Source organism: Culex quinquefasciatus, chromosome 3 (assembly GCF_015732765.1).
Source record: "Culex quinquefasciatus strain JHB chromosome 3, VPISU_Cqui_1.0_pri_paternal, whole genome shotgun sequence".
Classification (NCBI taxonomy): Eukaryota; Metazoa; Arthropoda; class Insecta; order Diptera; family Culicidae; genus Culex; species Culex quinquefasciatus.
Window position 1 is genome coordinate 105,385,543 of NC_051863.1, and position 21,807 is coordinate 105,407,349.

Here is a 21,807-nt window from a genome sequence, read left to right on the forward strand (position 1 = left end):
GTTAATGTGAGTCGCTTACCGTGTGAGTCCGCGGCGACTGCCGCATGTCCATCGCTGGAGGTGGTCGGCAGGACCGACGGAACGGCGAGCAGTACACTTGGTGCTGTCGACGCAGACGATGGTTGCTGCTTCGGGTGCAACACCGTCAGCGTGAGCGTGTATTCTGCGCTTCGGAAATGATCGTCCACTTGCGAGCAGGTCAGCTTGAACACTCGGTTCAGATAGTACGCCGGTTTCTTGTTGATGTACACCAACGACTTGAGAATGTGCTGGTAGTTTTCGATGGTGTCGTATCCGATCATTTCGACTCCGTCTTTGCTGATCTTGGTTTTGATGTCGAACTTGAAGAGCGATTCGTCGGTGCCGTCCTTGTCGTCAATGGTGATCTCTTCGTGATCTGGGTTCAGACTTGGGAACACGTTGACGTTGCACGAGTCGAGCTTTTGCAGTGCGGGACGGATTTCCTTGCCGGTGTAGATGCTGATGTTGATTTGTGCGAGAATCTTGACACCGTCTTTGATGTCCGGGTAAGAGACCAGGTGGTTCGAGTTGCCGACAATGACAATTTGTGGTTTCTGATCGACGGTTAGGGGTTTGTCCACTAGAATCTTACTGTAGAGTGTAGCTGTCGATGGTACTGGTGGAGTTGAGGTGTTTGACGCCGTTACCATGATGTAGGTGTCGATGCTTGGTAGGCGGATCGCCTTCTTGTTTGGGCAGCTGACCGTGGTCATCACCTGGATGTTTCTACGTCCGATCGTGGGGTTGTCCTTGCTGTTGATGTACTGGATTTGCTGCAGGAGCTGTTCAATGTTGCTCTTGTTGCTTCCCTCGATGATGATCTTGTTCATCTGAGTGTTGGACTGAATTTGCTGTTCTGGTTCCAAGAAGTGATCAGCTGGCGGCAGCAACTTTTCAGCGCAATCCGTGCCGCAACGAATCTGGTTGGGAGTGAGGACTTTACGCATCGACAGCTTGATTTCGGAAATGTCACCGCTGAAACCGTGCTTCAGACGGTTCTCCGAGCCCTGGAAGCAGGCGCCAATGGCGAGCGTGGTGTTGATTCCGTGGGCAGCATGCAGTGGCCAGTCGTCGATGACCTCTGGATTGCTGTGACGATCTTCGATGTTGCTCTCGAACTTGACGCCATCGATGTACAGATCAACCTTGGGCAGGTCGACATTGATCGTGTAGTGATGCCACTCGTTGTCGCACACCTGAGGAACCTTCCAGCGCCATTCGGCAGGGCTGAAGATGTTCAGGTCACCATCGTTGAAGTTTTTGCGCAACAGCAGAATCAACCGGCAGTTTCGCACGAACAGAGCCATGTGGTGGCGGTTCATCTTGTGATCGTCAGCGCTGCAAATGATGTGCTCCTTGGTGTGTTTGTCGTTCGATGCAATGCTGTGGTGGCGGAACATGGTCATTATACTGAACTGATGGGCGGCAAAGTCCTGCGATTTGACAACGGTCTTCGGCACGATGGCTCCAGCGCTTCCGTCAAAGTGGAAGATAGATTCGGCTCCCTCGTCGTAAACCAGATCCTTCGTCCAGTCGGTGTTCTTCTGCAGCAGATCAGTTAGTCCACTTTCAATCTGTTCCTCTTCGCTCAGTTTCTTCAAGCATTGACTTGCGTCCCGATCACATCCGAACGAGATGTGCTTGGTCTTCAACGAAACCGACGACTGGATCACCATGTCTTCGCCCTTGCACTGCATGTCGCACAGCTCGAGATGAATCTTCGGAAACAGCGACACACTTTCCATCGAATTGGCGCTGTAGTCGATCCGTTCCGCCACTCCCATCACGTGGGCCTCGCACACGCGGCGTACCCGGATGTTCACCATGACCGGAGCCGACTGCTTCATCGCGCAATCGTACGCCACCACCGACAGAATGTGGTTGTGGGACGCCTTATGGGACAGCGGTTCCGTGTTCCGGATCGAGCCCTCGTTATCGATTGTGAACGGTTGGTCGCTGGTGAGAATCTCATACTTGCACACGTCGCCAAACAGTGGCGTGCAATCTTTGTCTGTCGCTTCCACTCGGATGATTTCCTGGTACAGACGACCTTCGTCTACCTGTGGAGCACGAAAAAGAACCAGAAAATGGCATTATTACGGTGTGATGGTGATAAATGTATCATTATTATAACGACAGATGTGCTGTGCTTGCGTTTCTGGTGAAATCCCATTATCATTTTTCCTTGAATATACACAGACAAAAATCAATTCTCGAAACCGTGAAGTCAGTTCACGATTATGAGAACCACGAAGGAATATATTCACGTTTATGGTGCAAATGCACCATACTCATGAATAAATTCCTTCGTGGATCTCACATTCGTGAACTTAATTCACGATTACGGGAATTGATTTTTTTCTGTGTAGCAAGAAGGTATCATATGTGATACAAGTATAGTTTTTCTTGTTTCAGAAAAATTCAGCAATCGAAGATTGAAAGCGATTAATTCAGATCTTACGGAATTTTATGCTCTATGATTACACGGACCAATTTGCAAAAGTTGAAGAAAAAGAACTTTCTCTTCCTTCTTTAGACAGACTTCTCCAGCTGTAGACATAAACTCAAATATACTTCATCTGATAGGAAAATTACTCCCCTTGAGCAATTCTCTGAGATTTCGGTCATTCGATTTTTTTTTTGTAATTTTTAATCCGGCTGAAATTTTTTTGGTGCCTTCGGTATGCTCAAAGAAGCCATTTTGCATCATTAGTTTGTCAATATAATTTTCCATACAAATTTGGCAGCTGTCCATACAAAAATTATATGTGAAAATTCAAAACTCTGTATCTTTTGATGGAATTTTCTGATCGATTTGGTGTCTTCGGCAAAGTTGTAGTTATGGATATGGACTACACTGAAAAAAAAATGATACACGGTAAAAAAAAATTTAAGTGATTTTTAATTTCACTTTTTGTCACTAAAACTTGATTTGCAAAAAAACACTATTTTTTTTTATATGTTTTAGAGGACATTAAATGCCAACTTTTCAGAAATTTCCAGAATGGGCAAAAAATTTTTGACCGAGTTATGATTTTTTGAATCAATACAGATTTTTTCAAAAAATCGAAATATTGGTCGCAAAAAATTTTCAACTTCATTTTTCGATGTAAAATGGAAATTGCAATCAAAAAGTACTTCAGTGAATTTTTGATAAAGTGCACCGTTTTCAAGTTATAGCCATTTTTAGGTAACTTTTTTGAAAATAGTCGCAGTTTTTCATTTTTTAAAATTGGTGCCCATGTTTGCCCACCTTTGAAAAAATATTTTTGAAAGGCTGAGAAAATTCTCAATATTTTGCTTTTTCGGACTTTGTTGATACGACCCATATTTGCTGAGATATTGACATACAAAGGTTAAAAAACAAGAAAATTGATGTTTTCTAAGTCTCACCCAAACAACCCACCATTTTCTAATGTCGATATCTCAGCAGCTATAGGTCCGATTTACAATGTTAAAATATGAAACATTCGTGAAATTTTCCGATCTTTTTGAAAAAAATACTTTTTACAAATGGGCGTAATATTGAATGTTTGGCCCGTTTAAAATGTTAGTCTTGATTTTAAATTTTTGAAAATATTTTTTTCGAATAGATCGGAAAATTTCACGAATGTTTCATATTTATAATTTCACGAATGTTTCATATTTTAACATTGTAAATCGGACCATTAGTTGCTGAGATATCGACATTAGAAAATGGTGGGTTGTTTGGGTGTGACTTAGAAAACATCAATTTTCTTGTTTTTTAACCTTTGCATGGCAATATCTCAGCAACTATGGGTCGTATCAACAAAGCCCGAAAAATTAAAATATAGAGAATTTTCTCAGCTTTTCAAAAATATTTTTTTCAAAGGTGGGCAAACATGGGCACCAATTTTAAAAAATGAAAAACTGCGACTATTTTCAAAAAAGTTACCTAAAAATGGTTATAACGTGAAAACGGTGCACTTTATTAAAAATTCACTGAAGTAATTTTGATTGCAAATTTTACATTGAAAATGAAGTTGAAAAATTTTTGCGACCAGTATTTCGATTTTTTGAAAAAATCTGTATTGATTCAAAAAATCATAACTCGGTCAAAGATTTTTTGCCCATTCTGGAAATTTCTGAACAGTTGGCATTTAATGTCCTCTAAAACATATCAAAAAATAAAGTGTTTTTTTGCAAATCAAGTTTTAGTGACAAAAAGTGAAATTAAAAATCACCAAAAAATTTTTTACCGTGTATCATTTTTTTCAGTGTAGTCTATATCCATACCTACAACTTTGCCGAAGACACCAAATCGATCAGAAAATTCCATCAAAAGATACAGAATTTTGAATTTTCACATATAATTTTTGTATGGACAGCTGCCAAATTTGTATGGAAAATTATATGGACAAACTAATGATGCAAAATGGCTTCTTTGGGCAAACCGAAGGCACCAAAAAGTTTCAGCCGGATTAAAAAATACAAAAATTAAAATTAAAGAAAAAATACCGATTCCGTAGAGAACTGCTCCCTTCTGAAGAGATAGCTACACACCGAAAAACCCCTAGTCAAGGATCAAAATTCGAGGGGTGGCTCACGGGGGAAAACATCCTTCAAGTTTTCCCATACCTTCAGGACGGGGGAGGAGAATGTAAGAGGTTACGCGGGAACGAACGAAATCCAATGTATAGAAAACAAATTCACATTTAATCTTGTTTTTCATGGCAGGCAAACTTTTTTCCACGCTTTTCATCCCCCGATGATGATGATGCGTTCAATTTTTTTTTGCTGCTCTGTCTCCGTCGCTCTCACTGGGCTGTTGAACTTTCTGCTCTTGTTCCTGTTTTTTGCCCGGGCATGCAGGAAAATATTTTCAGTGTGCACATGTGATAAAAAAATGAATTGAAATGTGCGGGCAAACAAATTTAGGTGCACTCTTTACGGTGACATGAACATTTAACATCAAATTCGTGCTCTGTGAACCCATTTTAGCCAAATTTGAGTAGTTGATTGGTTGTTACATTAGCAAATGCATTTTCTCAATATTTTGGCCGCCATCTTGGATTTCAAATTTCCAAATCACCTAAATACATTTTTGGTGTCATTTTTAGGCTCAACAACTCACAAAAAGACAACTTGAAATTTTGATTCGATTATCCGAAGTGATTTTTTTCTGGAGACTTCGTTAAATCGAGTTTGGACTTTGATAAGAAATTTTCAAACCGACTATAAAATCTAAAATTTGATGAGTGTGAACTAACAATAAAACATTTACTAAGGTATATTTTTTACCGGCTTAATGTATCCTAATCCAAGTAATAAACAAATACAAAATAAACTTCATTTTTGAAACAAAAACCTAACCCGATCGTAGCGGTGCGTAAAGAGTTTCCCTGTGGCGTTTTCCCGAAATTTGGGGTTTTCAGGGCTCCGCACATGGGAAAAGGATTTATAAGAGATTAAAATTCAATTACGCTTTATTCAGCTTTCGTAAAATTGCAAATTTCTCTTCAACCACCGGCAACCGGCCGTCCATGACCCAGGGTGGAGCGGAGGCCCACCGGGGTACTTGCGGGATTTGGTCCTCATCAGAACGGCAAAAGCCATCAATTTCTTGGAAAAGTTCAAATTAGTGCGGTATTAACGGCTTCAGGCCGAAACAAGTTGTTGGTTTTAACAACCCCGCGCTCCCCTATTCCGGACTGGGCGAGAATGTCCTTGCGGTCTTCGATGGGGTGCGATTTAAGCTGGCCCTCCGGTTAAACGTGCCTCCGAGGATTGTTTGCATTGGTGGGTGGTGGGATAGCGACACAAAAAAAAAATCACCTGCGGTGTGTGTCCTGTGTGCTCTCGAACACTCAGTAGAGTTTGAAAAGTTGAAATGGATTGAATGATTTTTTTTTAATCTAAATTCTATTTTTTTTTTTCAAATATTGGTCCGGTTGATTTCAACAAATAAAGTTACAGTTCCGTAAGTAGAAACTTAGCTCATAAGTAGAAAAACATATGATAAAATATGTGCAATGATTGCTTAAATTTTACACTTAATTTTAAAAGATATGAGATTATCACTTTAAAAATTTTAATGATCTTTATTCAATTAGATTAACGGATATCTGCTCTAAAATGAGAGACGAGATTGTTATGGTAAAAATAAGTAACCTACTTGATTGACATGGCCTAGAAGAAAGTTGAGAATCGATGGTCTACAGCGACCCTTAAACCTCAACCGATTTGGCTTAAAATTTGCACAGTAACTTATTTTTACCTAAAGAATTGATCCAGGGACGAATCGATGCTGATGACGATTTTTTTATTGTCCCCCTGATAAACATGTGCTGGTTGTACCCTTCCCGAAGCTTGATGTGCCTCAAAATTAATATAATTTTGTGGTACTATTGTTTACGTCCTATTTGGAAAGATTTGATTAATTGATTCTACAACTATGTTACAAGTGATAGGAAAATCGTCAACAAAAAGTATTACATCAATTTACTTTGATCAATGTTTTGAGAGCTTTTTTATATTTTCGATAATTTTTCCTGAACAGAATCTGAATTTTCCATTTCTAAACAGATAATGATGCATTATTTTTTCATCATCCGCTATCTGTTAAGCCATTATTTATGTACAAACTGCATAGATTTTTTTTTTCGTTTGCAGCATTAGCTGCTTGCCTTAAAAATAATAATTTACTTGTTGAATAAATTTGAACCATGAATAATTGTCAATTGCATGCATGAATTGATCATAAAACCATAATTCTTAAGTCTACGAAACGCTTGTTTAGGGCTTATCTTAAACCTTTTCCCTTCTCAAAACTCGTCCAACTCCAAGCGAAGCTTATTTGGAGTAAACATGGAAAATTTCCCTTATCCCCTTAAAGCATAGCAGTTCCGTCTCCCAATTTCTTATACTTTGGTTGGGATGGATGGCTGTAAAGTTGGTGAGGTTCTATTTTAATGGCGTCACTCGAATAATGAAGAAGTGATCAAAATATGGGCTAATTTTCAAAATTTATTGTTGTTATGAAATATTGTTTTGAAAGTCCATTTCAAAATTTATTTTTTTAAGTTTTGACCGCAACCGAGTGTATTCCGCCCGGTCAGGTGGAACCTGTGTCGTAAATCTTCCGAGGGCTTTTAATAGCATTCTGATGTATCTCTCGCTCTTTCACTCCAAAGCTTGCAGTACAGAGTGTCAAATGGCTTTCAATGTTGAACATCACAAAGCGCTTTGTCACTATGCCCGTACACTACGTGTGTGTCAGGTTCGGGATATATGCCACACTTTCGTCGTTATCGGCAGGTTTCGATCTCGGGACTCGAGCCATCCATTTTGGCACACATCTCGAACCTAAATGTGATTTAGGCCTTCCCGAAGCTCGGTGTCCCCGTTTTTTGACCGACCTCCTCTCTTTGGTCGGTGGCGCCACAAACGGCCAAAAGTTGAACACATTGTGTGTCGTCTTTGGAAATAGCTACGCCGCCGAACATTTGCTGGCTCGATATCAAGAAGGAAGGCTCATTGGTGGTGCTTGGCGGTGTCTGCTGGCAGTCGACAAACTTGACGATTAGAGCTTTCGTCGTCAGACGACGGCAAAAGGACTCCGCCGCTCGCTATTATCGATTTGGACCAATACCCACCGGAATAATGCCGTGGTTCATTGACGTCTTCGTTGTCGTCTGTTGGCGTTCATTTAGTCTGGTTCAGCTCAGCTCAGTATTAACAATAATCGTATAGAAGAGTTAGAGTTTATCAAAATGACTTTGGCGGCGCTTTATAGCACATAGAGCACAGATCGTTAGTGGAATGACTCTTGTGGGGTGGCCAAGGCTATTGCCAAGACCAAGTTTTGCGGTGGTGTACGATTATGGGTTAATTATTGGAATGAAAAGCTTTAAGGATAGAACGGATAGTTGCATTTGAAGGGAAACAATGCCGTTTGGGGTTACCAGCACGAATAAGATAATTTGCTTTAACTTAAGAGCGAGTCCACGAGCAAAGCATACCTATCTCGCATCGACTTTACCAATCTGCCTGAAATTTTCAGAGGTTGTTTGTACATATAAAACTAGCATCTGGCCAAAATATGAGCACTCTAGGTCAACGGGAAGTGTGGCAAATCGGGACATAAAGTTTGAAGGTTCAAAACCGTCAAAAATCTTAAAAGGGCTATAACTTAAGCAACATTCAATTTGTTTTCAAAATTCAAAATGAATCTGAAAGGGCTAAAAAAATGCTACAAAGTGCAGGGAGAAGCATCCCAATTGGTTAAATCTAAGGCTACCAACTGTACGGATTTTTTCCTTACCATACGGATTTTCGAACCTCTTCGCGGATTTTTAACAGTCCGGAATTTTTGTAGGGTATTTTACGCATAATACGGATTTGTACGGAATTTTAACAACTTTTTAATCATTAAATTGCTTTTTTTGATTTGGTCGAAGCATTTTTTAAACTAGAAATTTTTATTTTTCTGTGAGTTTGATTTAAAAAAGGGGAGAGTTTTCTGGGGTTTCCTCAATTCAAACTTGATTATCAATAATTCTAGAGTTTTTGAACTATGTTGATATTTCATATGTTGATAGGACCTTTAAAAATAACTCTAGATTTGTTCTTTCAGAAATTCCTCACTAAATATATTTATCCATTTCCAAAGGCTTTCTAAAAAAAAATCTGGAAATTTTTTCCTGAAAACACTAAGAACGATAAGCAAACTTGGGGACTGGGCCATTCGGCAGAAAATTATTCGGCAGAATGACATTCGGCGGAAAGCCGAACGGCAGAAAAACAATCGGCGGAATGGGTCATTCGTCAGAAAAGTCATTCGGCAGAAAATACGTTTGGCAGAAAAGCTTGTTCGGCAGAAAATCAATTGGCAGAATGTCATTAGGCGGAATGGTACAAATGGCAGAATAACTCATTGGGCCGAATAAGTCGTTCAGCAGAAAACCATTCGGCAGAAAGCTTTGTTTGGCAGGATCTCTTCTTAGTTGGAAACGTTCGAATACAATACACAAAACAATAATGAATTAATAAATCTATTTGTTTAGACTCAAAATCAAAGTACAAAAAGATCACATTTTCGCGGCACTTTTGTACACCTTGCTGAGTCCGTCCATCGTTTGTCGTCCGTGCAACCGTACGACGTCAAAATTCAAAATATCAATATTTTTCGACATTGTTAAGCGGTTTTCTAGCGACGACGCACGGTTTTGTTATTCAGGACCATTGTGATGTGCTGTAATTTCGGTTTTCAGGTCAATCATACAAAACAAATAACTTGTTCGAGCTTCAGCATTGTCTTGGCGTTTCTCTATTGCGTGATTTCTACTGAAACTAGGTGTCCACAGGTTTGAAACGGTAAAGGTGAGAACAAGATTATTCGTTTGACGCAGTGGTGGACGCAGCACTTTGCGCCAGTTCGATTTTTCTGTGATCTGTCAGTTGAACAATCTACAGAGCATACTATGTTCAATGGTCGATGACAGGCAGGCTATGATGACAGCCGCAAAGTTCTGCGTCCATCACTGCGTCGAACGGATAATCTGGTTCTTAGCTTGAGGTGAAGCCGTTGATCATTTTCGAAGAAAATTGATCATCATCATTATAAAATACAAGCCTTACCCGACAAACTTCGTTCTGCTTTTTTTCGTTTTTTGAAGTTTTTTGCTTTTTTGCTAATTCAGCCTCCTGTGATCAAAATTTGAGTTTACGTACATTTTTCCATACAATCTGCAGATGCTCCGGAATCGCTCCAAGAGTGGCCAAAGTGGAAATTTTTTAGCATATAAACCTTCCTTGGGCTTACACGAACCTAACGCAACAAAAAGCACCTCGATCCGACGCTCCGTATTGAACTGATTCGCGTTCGAACAAAACCGTCGAAATTTTTTATATATATAGATTCTGTATTAAATTCAATTTAACGAATTTCAGCACCAAAAGGAATCAGCATGTGCCGGTTGTTACCTTCTTGAAGCCAATGAAAGAATTTTTGATCTAAATCAAATGTGCTTCAAAATTTATAAAATTTGGTGGCACAGTCATTGACGTCCTACTTGGCAGTCATTGATTAATGACGATTTCCATAACTTTTCAAGGAATGGGATAATCGTTACCAAAAGGAATCAGCATGTGTAGGGCACTATTCTAAACAACTTGTTGGAGGAATTTTGTCAAAATAATGAAAGCGACGCAAAATTTATATCTTTGAACGAAAAATCATGACAATGATGGAAGTCTTCACGTTAAGATAATCCAAACCTCTCTTTACAATTATTTATCGCTGTCGTGCTGTCTTGTCGTACGTCGTATTTGACGTTCCGAGAAAAACGAGTTTTAAAGTTTGATCTTGAATAAACAAAAACGAGAGCACGCAATGTAAACAATAACAATTACGTTATGTTTGGTTGACCATTCTGTGCATTGCCCCGAAGTTTGGCTGAATTTGGTTGCCGGAGTCCCGAAATATAATTGAAAAGGTTTACGGTAGTCGAGCTCGTATCTGTGTCAAACGCTTTCTGACCTGAAATCCCTTTGGCCAATTGGGTCCTAAAATGAAGTTTAAATTTGTGATATTATTGGTCATAACGATAAAGCTTATTTTTCTGAGTACAACGACCGCAAAGGATTTAAAATGGATTTTTAATTCAATTTTTTTTTTAAAACCCTTGAAAATGATATTATATATAAAAATACAAAATTTTCGTTTTACTTGCTACTGGGACTGATAAGCCGAGAACTAAATTTGAGAATTGATCCACCAGTTAAAAATTAACTTCACTGTCCTTCTTGACATGAAAGGTCCTACTTGACAGCCCGTTCCAAGGGGACCATACTTGATCCATCAAAAAAATTTTGTCTTGTCAATATTTTTTTTTGCATTACAATAAAAAAAAAGTGATCACAAATGGTTTTTATCGTGTTTTTTACAATTGTTCATAAAAATTTACATAGGGCTTTATTACCCAATTGTCGCACTTACATCAAATTTCAGGCTGTGTCAAGATAGCACGACAAGTTTCAAACTTCTTTCATATGGAAAATGACAAAAATGCACGAAGTTTTTTTTTGGTTTTTGTGGAATATCTCAGTATTGAAATCGAATTTTGGGGGTCTGTTTCTATAATGGTACGTTCGTTTGAGGGCTAGTTTCGCACTGAGTGCCGCACTGTCAAAGTGTTTGTTTGAAGAAACTCGCGCTAGTTCCGCACGAGTTTCACCGCCATCTTGGAACTGAAACTCTAGTGCTTTTCAATATATTTTTCAGTTTCATGCGAGTTCCACGCACACTGACAAATGACGTTCGATTGAACCAAAACTGGCACCGACGAGTGCGTCACTCAGTGCCGCACCGGCTCTTTAAACGAACGTACCATAAGTTTACAATAAACTAGCGCTCCTATTCCGTGTACGTATCGGTTGTTGCGTTTGACACGGAATATGTAATCGATTCGAATTGAATTCCGTTTCAGAATTCCGATTGATTGACTGGGAATAATTTTCACTTGTACTGCACAAAATTTCACAATTCTAATGATAATGGCAAACACGACAATGTAGGTTAGGGTAGAGTAGTCATCAATGAGACACGGGGAACAATGATAAAATGGCTCTCACAAGTAGTAGTTTCAACCAAACAGGCTCATATTTTGGGAAATGTGTGTCTACACGATACACGTCTGCCATAATAGTGGCTTTGGTTATGGAAGCTCCCTTGAAAAGTTATTCATTAATGTTTGATTCTGGGGTGTAACAGTAAATTATGGACAAAAATTAGTTTTTCGCTCATAGGCAGCCATAAACACCAAAACTAACATTTCTTCAGATTTTTTTTGACGTTTCATAAGGAAAGAGTTGGGCTACAATGTCCTTTCATTTGGTTTGGCCAAAATTAAGAATATACCAAGAATCCAGGGCTACCTTATTGTTTATCACTCCTTTCAGCCCATGGGTAACAATGAGACACTTTGATTTTTCTTCTTTTCAAAATCTATTTAACTTAGGGCGATAAAAATCATGGATTTAGCTCAATACTGTTCATTGGTGAAAATCTAGTCTTCAATCTGAACAAGAATAGCCGTTTTAGATAGCTTGAACGATTAGTTTTTGCTCTTTGTTGTGCTTTGGTTTTTAAATGTATCAAAATTTTTAATCCAGTGTGATTCAAATTAAATAAGTCTCTTATAAATACATATTTTTAATTTTTTATATGACATGACCAGAAAAGCTTCAACAATTTTTTAAAATGTCTAAAACAACAAATAAAAAAAACAGCAAATAAAATCATAACAAACAATATTTTACAAATTATCTTAATGTCCCTACCGCCAACTGGAGAAAATCTGGAGTACAAACTGAATAAGTACACGAGATTTCAGAGCAATTAATTTGGAGATCGGTGTACTAATTGTTTTGTTCTGTTTCTGTTTTAACCGAAATCAATCAGAAAAATCAAAACATTATGCAAAAATAAACTAAAACAGCTGTTCTGATTCGATACATTCGTCTTTGTTGCCAAAGATGTTTCATAAAAAAATATTTAAAATTACTTTTTTTCAATTTAAATTCATGAATATAAAAGTGAAGAGAAAATATTTCAAGCGCTAGGCAATTTACGGATCTAACCATTATTCTCTATAAGTAAAATTATGCTTAATATTTATTTTTGATTCGTTGTTCATCTATTTCCACAACAAAATCTGAATTTCCAGACCAAAATTTGATATTTTTTGCCGATTTCGGGGATTCCCGGGATAAAATATAAAAATCCCGGGATTCGGGAATTCCCAGTTTTGGAAAAATCCCAGGAATTTTGTCCCGGGAATTCCCGGGATGGACGCACTATATGTAACTCTTTCAAAATATTAATTGAAAGTGATTTTTGGCAAATTTATTGAGTTTTAACTCCATTTAACAAAAAATATAAAGTTTTTTGGTATAAATATTAGGATGTAACAAAAATGACTTTTTGGCGGGCATTCAGGGGTTTGTTCCGGTGGGCATACTGAGCCTAAATCCCAAATATGAGCTTGATTGGACGTAACAGGAGCTGGCGCTCCGCCCTTCAATTTTAAATGGGATTTAACCCGTAAAAAAAGATTTTTTCAAAAATGTCACTTTTTGAGGCATTTTGGCCACCAATGCGTTTACCAAAAACATCACTGGCGTGTAGGCCAGATCCTTGCGCATCTTTTGGTATATATAACATTGAAGTTTGGAGGATCCTGGAGCTCGGTACAGACCTTCAAAGTTTGGCATTTTTTCGAAAAATCGGTCCCAGCAAAATCAAATGGCGTCTCGGGTGTCGCGAGGTGCGACGCATATCTTTTTTGCCGGGGCCGATTTTTCGAAAAAATGCCAAACTTTGAAGGTCTGTACCGAGCTCCAGGATGCTCCAAACTTCAATGTTATATATACCAAAAGATGCAAGGATCTGGCCTACACGCCAGTGATGTTTTTGGTAAACGCATTGGCAAAATGCCTCAAAGTGACATTTTGAAAAATCTTTTTACGGGTTAAATCCATTTAAAATTGAAGGGCGGAGCGCCAGCTCCTGTTACGTCCAATCAAGCTCATATTTGGGATTTAGGCTCAGTATGCCCACCGGAACAAACCCCTGAATGCCCGCCAAAAAGTCATTTTTGTTACACTCTAATAAATATATGGATTTTACAAAATTCTAATACTTTTTGGTATAACTTTTGTTAATTAAAGTTTCAAGTTGGTAAAATTGCTTTAAAATAATTAAGGCAAGTTACCTGCAACGGAACAATACTAAAACATGACATTTCATTAGAAAATAATTGATTTTCGTAGAGTGTCTCATTGTTCCTGCCAAGCCATAATGAGACAGTTGAATAACTCGGGCTGTAGACGTAATACCGATGTCATATTTTGGTCAATGTTGATACACATTAAAAGAAAGTACTGTATGTAAAAAAAATATTTACACTCCTTGGGCACTATACACATTTTGTGATGAAACATATAAACAATTAAAAGTTTGACAAAAACCTAGTACTACGTTTTATTCAGAAACTCATGCCGAACATTTTGCTATAAAAGCTCATGAAAAGATGATTTCCATAAAAGTTATATAACTAATACTATTACAGAAATAAAAAAAGGTGCAACAAAAGTTTGTACACCTTTCGAAAAATTAACATAAATAAAGTTATTTGTTGATAAATCACCATAATTCCAGTCTCCCAACTCCAAATAGGCATCCTTGACTGATTAAAAAATAATTTGGATTGAATATCAAGTTTACTACTTACTTAGTATGAAAGTTTAAATAACTCTGGAAATTCTATATAAAACTTATCTAAACTTAGTTTTGCAAACATTTAATTTAACTGAACGTCAATATATTACCATAGAATTGCTAATTGTGGGTATAACACCGTTTTGGGAGTCTTTGTATCGATAGAATAGATTTTTCGTTGGAATTTCGTTTAAACCCGAAATTTCGTCGTCGGAAAATCCGCCGGCATCCGAACCGGTCCACGATTCACAAGTCAATCTCTGTGGCATTGGAAAGGGCATACAATTTCCGATCTTTTGATACCCATACATCAAGGTTTTCTATAAAACCCACGTTTTTAAATACTTAGGCAAAAACGTTGTTATGGTTTCGTTTGAGCAATCTGCCAAAAATGTATGGACTTTCGTATTTTTTTTTCTCGTGGATCAAACTGGGCAAAAGCCCAGGTATTTAAAAACGTGGGTTTTATAGAAAACATAGATGTATGGGTATCAAAAGATCGGAAATTTTATGCCCTTTTAAAGATTTGTCTGGTCACGCCTTCCGTCGGACGGGAAATTGAATGTTGGCCCCCGTCGGACCTACAGGTTAAGTCGTAAGCTCAGTCCAGGTTGTCTCACTGGGTCCTGTCTCGATAAAGTTGCTGGTAGGAAGTTAGACAAAAATGACTTTGTCTGCCAAATAATATTCTGCCTTATGATATATTCTGCTTAATGATCTTTTCTGCCATTTGTTTGTCTGCCTTCTGTACTTTTCTGCCATATGAACCTTTTTGCCTTATGTGCTTTTCTGCCAATCGACGTTCCGCCAAATGACCCTGTCTGCCATTTGACCTTTTCTGCCGAACATTTTTCTGCCATTCGTACTTTTCCGCCGAATGTACTTTCTGCCGAATGTTTGTCTGCCGAATAACCTTTTCTGCCTTCTGGTTGTCTGCCGAACGTCATTCCGCCGACCGTCATTCTGCCGAATGGACCAGTCCCTATTTTATGAATACTTTTAAACGTGCAAGTCATAAGCACTCTGATAGCATTTTGTGAAATTGGTTAGCTGTAAAAACGACACAGTATTATATTTTTAATTCTCTAATATATTAAATTTAATTTATCTAAATAATTCATTGACAGTTTTTGTTACACCATGGTGTCATATCGGCAAAGTGTGCGGATTTTTGCTCAGCAAGAGTTTGTAGCCTTAGTTAAATCTAAAGGGAGTTATTGGCATTTTAGTGAAAAAATAGCATAATTTTCTAACTCAAATAAAAAAGTGTTCTATCCAGATATCAACTCGGTTTGACCTGCAGCTTGTAAGGGACATCTGAGACTGAGAACGCTTTGGGTAAGGCAGTTTTACATATTAAATAGACACTTTTACTTTTAGTAAAAGTGATTTTGATTGTACATTTTTGCTCGGGGGACCCCTTAGATCCCATTTTCTCGTGATAATTTTATCATATTCGTGTTCCTGAGACATTTTTACAATAGAAACATGCATAAAAATGTATATTTTCATCTATTTTAGCCCTTTAAAAAATAAAAGTTAAAAAAATCTTCGATTCACATTTATTGACAATCAAGTTCGTTTCCAAGGATACCAGAACTAAGCAGCTTCTTATTTTTTAACTTTCATTTTTTAAAGGGCTGAAATGGATCAAAATAAACATTTTTATGCATGTTTCTATTGTGAAATTGTCTCAGAAACACGAATATGATCACCAGAAAATGGGATCTAAGGGGTCCCCATGCAAAAACTTACAATCAAAAAATTCACTAAAAGTAAAAGTGTCTATTTAATATGTCAAACTGCCCTACCCAAAGCGTTCTCAGTCTCAGATGGTAGTCTCAGATGTCCCCTACAAGCTGCAGGTCGAACCGAGTTGATATCTGTATGGAACACTTTTTTATTTGAGTTTGAAAATTATGCTATTTTTTCACTAAAATACCAATAACTCCCTTTAGATTTAATCAATTGCCTCCCTGCATTTTGTTGCATATTTTAAGCCCTTTCAGATGCATTTTGAATTTTGAAAATAAATTAAATTTTGCCTCAATTATAGCCTCTGTAAGATTTTTGACGTTTTTGAACCTTCAAACTTTGTGTCCGTATTTGCCCCATTTCCCGTTGACCTAGAGTACTCATATTTTGGCCAGATGCTAGTTTTATATGTACAAACAACCCCTGAAAATTTCAGACAGATTGGTGAGGTCCAAACGACGTCCCATACAAAGGGGTATTCCCTGTTCGTGGACTCGCTCTTAAGAATTATATTGTGATCAATAATATTTTGGTGTTCAATTGATAACACAATGTCGCTATAGAAATCTTTTTTTAACTAACAGTACCGTTAGTGGAGGGACTATGGGTCAAAAAACGTTATATATTTAGTAATTTCTAAATAACAAAAATAATTTGAATGCTATTAACGATGTTTTTGTAACTTCGATCAATTGCAAACAATAATGTAAAAGGTTTATGTTTCGAGAGATCATTTTTTAACAGAAACGTACCTCAACTTTAAACAGCTTTGACAGCTGGCATGATTTGTTCTAAGAATGCGGTCTTTCAGGAAAGTTCCAGTTATATATCCCTATCACAACCCTTAAAACAAAATCAGGTTTCATTTGTTAGCTTCTAAGAAAATCCGTAAAAAATCATTTTGGCTTAATTTCAACTCAAGTTGCAAAAACAAGATTTACGATTTACGACTCCATTTATCCTCCGAGGTTTACCGAATTGCATAAATTCGGAAAAGCTGAGCTTTCCGGCACTCAAAATAAAAATGCCGAAAAGTACTATTCAGCAGGGATGCCACTTGTTTTTTTTTTTAATGTCTGTAAAAAAGTCTGTGTATGTCTGTGCATTTGTCTAAAATTCAAATATATCAATTCACAGTCATTGAAATCCATCAGAAATTGCGTTTTTAAGCATTTGAAGACTTACGAAATAAGTTTCGACAAAAAAGATTACAAAATAATAATTTAATGAAGTTTTTTAAAAGTCTGTGCACCTCAAAAAATGTCTGACACAAGCTCAAAAGTCTGTGAAACACAGACAAATCTGTGTATCTGGCATCCCTGCTATTCAGTAATGATATTTTAAGCTTTGAAAAGATGGCTGTTTCGTAATTTGAGAACAACAGCAATAGTAAGTAGTTCTACATTGAAATAGGGGAGAAAAGCAACTCGCGACAAAATTTTGAGGCTAGGAATTTTGACAGGTATGATTTTCAAAAAGTATTCGCCTCCTTTTCTCTCCCACAGAAAACCTGGGAACGAGGTAGCTGTCAAACTAGGCCAAAATGTTAAAGTCACTCACAAAATGAACTTAGAGTGATTTGAGTTCATTTCTGACGTCACGATTTTCTCCTCTATTGCAATAATGATTATCTTTATTAACATAAAAGTTGAACTGAACTGACATCGATGGAAAGCGGAAATCAAAACGGTTGCTACGATGGATTGAAAAAATAGTTGCGCTCATATCTTAGAGACCCCTTCAAGATAATCACCAAAACTGATTATTTCTTAGGACGCGCAATAATATTTTTGATCAATTAAAACACAAATCAAAGCATTCCGTGAACCACGAAACAAACCGTCTTGCACCCCCAAAACAGAGGATCCCTTCAAGTTATTTCTGCAACTCCTAGGCGACTCACTTCCTCATCAAAAACCCATTTTCACCGCTTCCGTCGACGACACTGAGTGAGTCCCGAGTGTTTGTATGTGATACCAATTTCGCCAACGCCATCATGGGATGGTGGCAATATAGGAAAAAGGGATGCGTTTTATACATACATAACAGTCAGTCAACCAGTCAGCCAGTCAGTCAGACTGCCACCGATGACGGTCGTCACTGGCAGTCAGAGTTTTGCGGTGAGAGTGGATGTTCTGGGGAGGGATTTTTTTTAAAGAAATAAGAAAATAGTTTGTTTAAGTAGTATTGATGATTCCAAAACACAGCAAACTCACCCTATTTGAAAGTAAAAACAAATTTAAAGGTACAAGAAAATAGGAAACGGACCAAAGAAGGCTGAGAAAAGTTGAGGAAAACTGAAGAGTTGGCGGAAGTCACAGGAATCGAAGTAGTCTTTGAGCTGCTTCTGATATCTTGGGAAGAGACGAGTTGGTCGAGCTTTTCAACTTTATTTTCCCTGGTCCCGGGAAGCAAGCTATAGCAATATGGGCATTGCTGCCAGGAGCAACTGTGCCCCGAAGAAGAGGATAGCGATGACGTTGGTTGGGCGATGATGTAGGAATTTCTCCCGGCAGATCCTGGAGCTTTTCACGTTTCTGCTTCTTCTTTGTTGCTGGAGAACAGTTCGTGTACACTGGATTGCAAAATTTTCTCAAAATTCAAAAAGGTTTTTTTATTGATTTCATAAACAAATTTGGTACAGTTTTTAAAATCATTAAAAAAATACTTTTTAAAATTTTAAGCCCAGTGTACCAATAAAATACTAGTTAACCGAAGACGTTGCTCGAACGCGAAACGAAGGAAGACGTTTCTGCTCCATCAGCTTGTTAACTACTTTAGAGCGGAAAACAGTAGTGCGCTTCAGGGAAAAGTTGTACCGGAGGTGGGCGGTAAATGAAACAGCAAAAAAAAGAAAGAAAGAGGAAATTCTCAAGAAGAAGAAAGAAAACCTTGAGCTGATAGAAAGCGTTTCCGAACATCGATCCTTCGTTCCAGTTGTAGAAAATTTATAAAAAGCAATTGAGCAGATGATTAACAACGGTACGGTACACCCAAAGGTTACGAGAGGGGGAGGGGGGGGGGGGAACGAAAGGTGCTCTGGCCCAATCCGGACGGAAAGAGATGCCAAGAAGGATCTCTCCGGTGCAGTTTTGTGGAAAATAGTTGCTTCAAACTGAGGGTAGCTTTCTGATGTGAAAAAAGAAGCTCGAGAGCAAGCTGTCATCAAAAATTTCGTGATGCAGCGAAGAAAGGTGATGGAGTTTGATGGGAGTGAACAAAGTTTAATAACTTTTGGCGAAAAGTGATAGTTTCAGTCAAATGGTTTGCAAGCTCTCGGTAGAACTATGAGAGTGCTTCTGAAAAGGGCATCAAAGTTTAATGGAGCGCATCTTGGTAACTTTTTCTGTTTTCGTTTGTAGAATAAATTTCATCGAGAAGTGCTTTTTTATAAAGTAAAATAAATAAGTGTGGAGACCTGTAGGGACAAACCAATAATGCTTCTTTGATTATAAGCTTAAATAAACTAAAAAAACTAGTCAACAAAATATTAAAATTTGCTCACAAGCGACATCAAAATATCTATTAAGATGAGCAAAACTAATTTTGCTGAGGAAATGGTCTAGATTATCTCAAAATAATCGTCAACCACACTGAACGACTAAAATTTCGCATAAAAAGTTTGTATTATACCTATTCAAACTTGCCAAATGCTTCCCATTCATGACTCTCTCTCTCTCATCAGTGTATTCTTTCAAAACCCACTCGTGCGGCTTTCTGCTCTGTTTTGTTCATCATCGTTCGAGTGCCAAATTAATGTAATCATTAGGGAACCGCGCCGAGCAAAAGGTCCTCCGGTTAAAACCGGCGCAAATGGTCAAATAAAAAAAAAGAGAATGAAGTAATGTACCACACGCCTCCACTCAAATAAGGACCATCCTCATTTCCATCTGCCGAAGGAAGGAGGTGTATAACGAGCTGCAATAGAAACAAAAAAAAAATCTAAAAAAGAGAGAAACTCTTAATGAGCTTTTCCGCATAACAACCCACAAACCAACCCGACGACGTGAAGACCGGCACGTCCCCAATCCGCTTTATATCCGACGTCATTGTCGGTCAGTGGGTTGTCCCGGGAACCAGGGCGCGTTCGCCGTTCCGTCCGGCCAAAGCAAAATTCATTAAATCTATTTATCACACTTTAGAATAATTAGCGCACGGCGAACGTGCAAACATGACCCTTCCATTTGTTTTCTTGATGAAGATTGGGATTTCCTTCCGGAACTGGACCCGCTCTCTTTTGTTTGATGGTAGCGTGGAGAAATGTTTCGATCGTTTGACTGCGAATTTGCGATGCGGAAAACTCATCAAGTCAATCTTAACTTAGGGATTACTTTTTGTCACACTTTTTTAAAGCTGAGTAGTTCCCTACGTTTTTCGTAAATCGATTTTTCTTTTTATTTTTTTTTATTTGGATGAAATTCCGTCCTTGTATTTCCTATGTCAAAAGAAGTCATTAAAGTCTCCATACGATTTTTGGGACTGGTCAAGCAAAATGGATATGTAAAAATCAAATTATTCGCTCTACAGCATTGCCTTGGCGTTCTCGATTGTGAGATTCCTGCTCGAAACTAGGTGTCCGAAGGCTTGATTGTTGGAGCAATTGCAAACCTCTTTTTACACATAAGCTTCCATCTACCCCGGAATTCGAACGGATGACCTTTGGATTGTTAGTCCAACTGCCTATCAGCGACACCACCGAGGCAGGAAAAATTCAAAATGTGCTACCTGATTTAGAAAATTGTATCAATTTCAATAATTTAAAAAAAAACACTAATTTAAATTTTCGATTTTTTCAATGAAAGCATTCGTTTTAAGACACCATTTAAGCGCAAAATTAATGACCTTGTCAAAATTGATAAAATTTTCTAATAACTTCAGGGAAATTCGATAAATCACTGTAATAGCAAAATCATCCACAAATTTTGAAGTTTTGCAATATTAGAACAATTATTAATTAAAAAAGTTAGTATTCAGTCAGCAAAGACGGTGTGATTGACTATTAAGACACATTTTTCAAGGGATCTCGAGTAACAATATTTGGTATTGATACCAGAGAAAGGTATTAATAAGCGTTTTCCTTGTGTAAATGACAAGGACGGCTTGGGAAGCCTGAAGAAAAAATAATTATTTAAAAAAATATAATTTATTTTTTATGTCTTGTTTTTCTTTATTTTTGTTTCAAAATTCTAATTAAAGCCAAGTTTTTGAAATGCTTGCGGAAAAAATACAAATGCAAAAACAAACGTTCAGTGAAGTAATAATTTGTGTTATGTCCCCAGATTAATTGGCAAAATTTCGAACGGGGGGATTCGAAGGATTTTTGGGCTCTTTTTTATCAATTTAACTTTACTGCTCAATAACAAAGCATAGCAAAGCATAGCATAACGGGTCTGCACCACGCTGTAGGGGGTGCCACAATGGTCAATTCTATATTCTTAGACAATTTGAATGCTGCCCGGTACAAACAAAAATACCTAAGAACGTAAATTTCCACACTGTGCTCCAAGGCCACGCCCATACAGTCCTACTTTACTGCTCAAAATAGGAAAAAATGTGAACACTTACTTTTTTTTCTAATGTTATAATCATTTCTAAAATGTAATTAACGTTAAGCTAGATCTAGCCTGACCAGTTTCTCATTTTTTGGTTTGTAAATTTGAAATGTTCTACTTTTTTTCATCATTTTTTTTTAATTTGGTGATTACTATTGAATTCTGAACAAAGTCCAAGCATGTTTACAACAGTTCACTGAAAACCATTTGAACTTTATGAAAATTTTTAAAAATGTT

The 21,807-nt window shown here is 37.7% G+C and overlaps 1 protein-coding gene across 6 annotated transcripts in view; it reads right to left on the reverse strand.

The window, feature by feature from the left end:
* Nucleotides 1-21,807, reverse strand: part of LOC6030866 (calsyntenin-1) — a 191,623-nt gene that overhangs the window by 12,131 nt on the left and 157,685 nt on the right. For all 6 annotated transcript variants that reach the window (XM_038263444.1, XM_038263447.1, XM_038263449.1 and 3 more), the window contains exon 6: nucleotides 20-2,081. In XM_038263444.1, coding sequence (XP_038119372.1) covers nucleotides 20-2,081 — 2,062 coding nt within the window. The remainder of the gene's footprint in view (nucleotides 1-19; nucleotides 2,082-21,807) is intronic.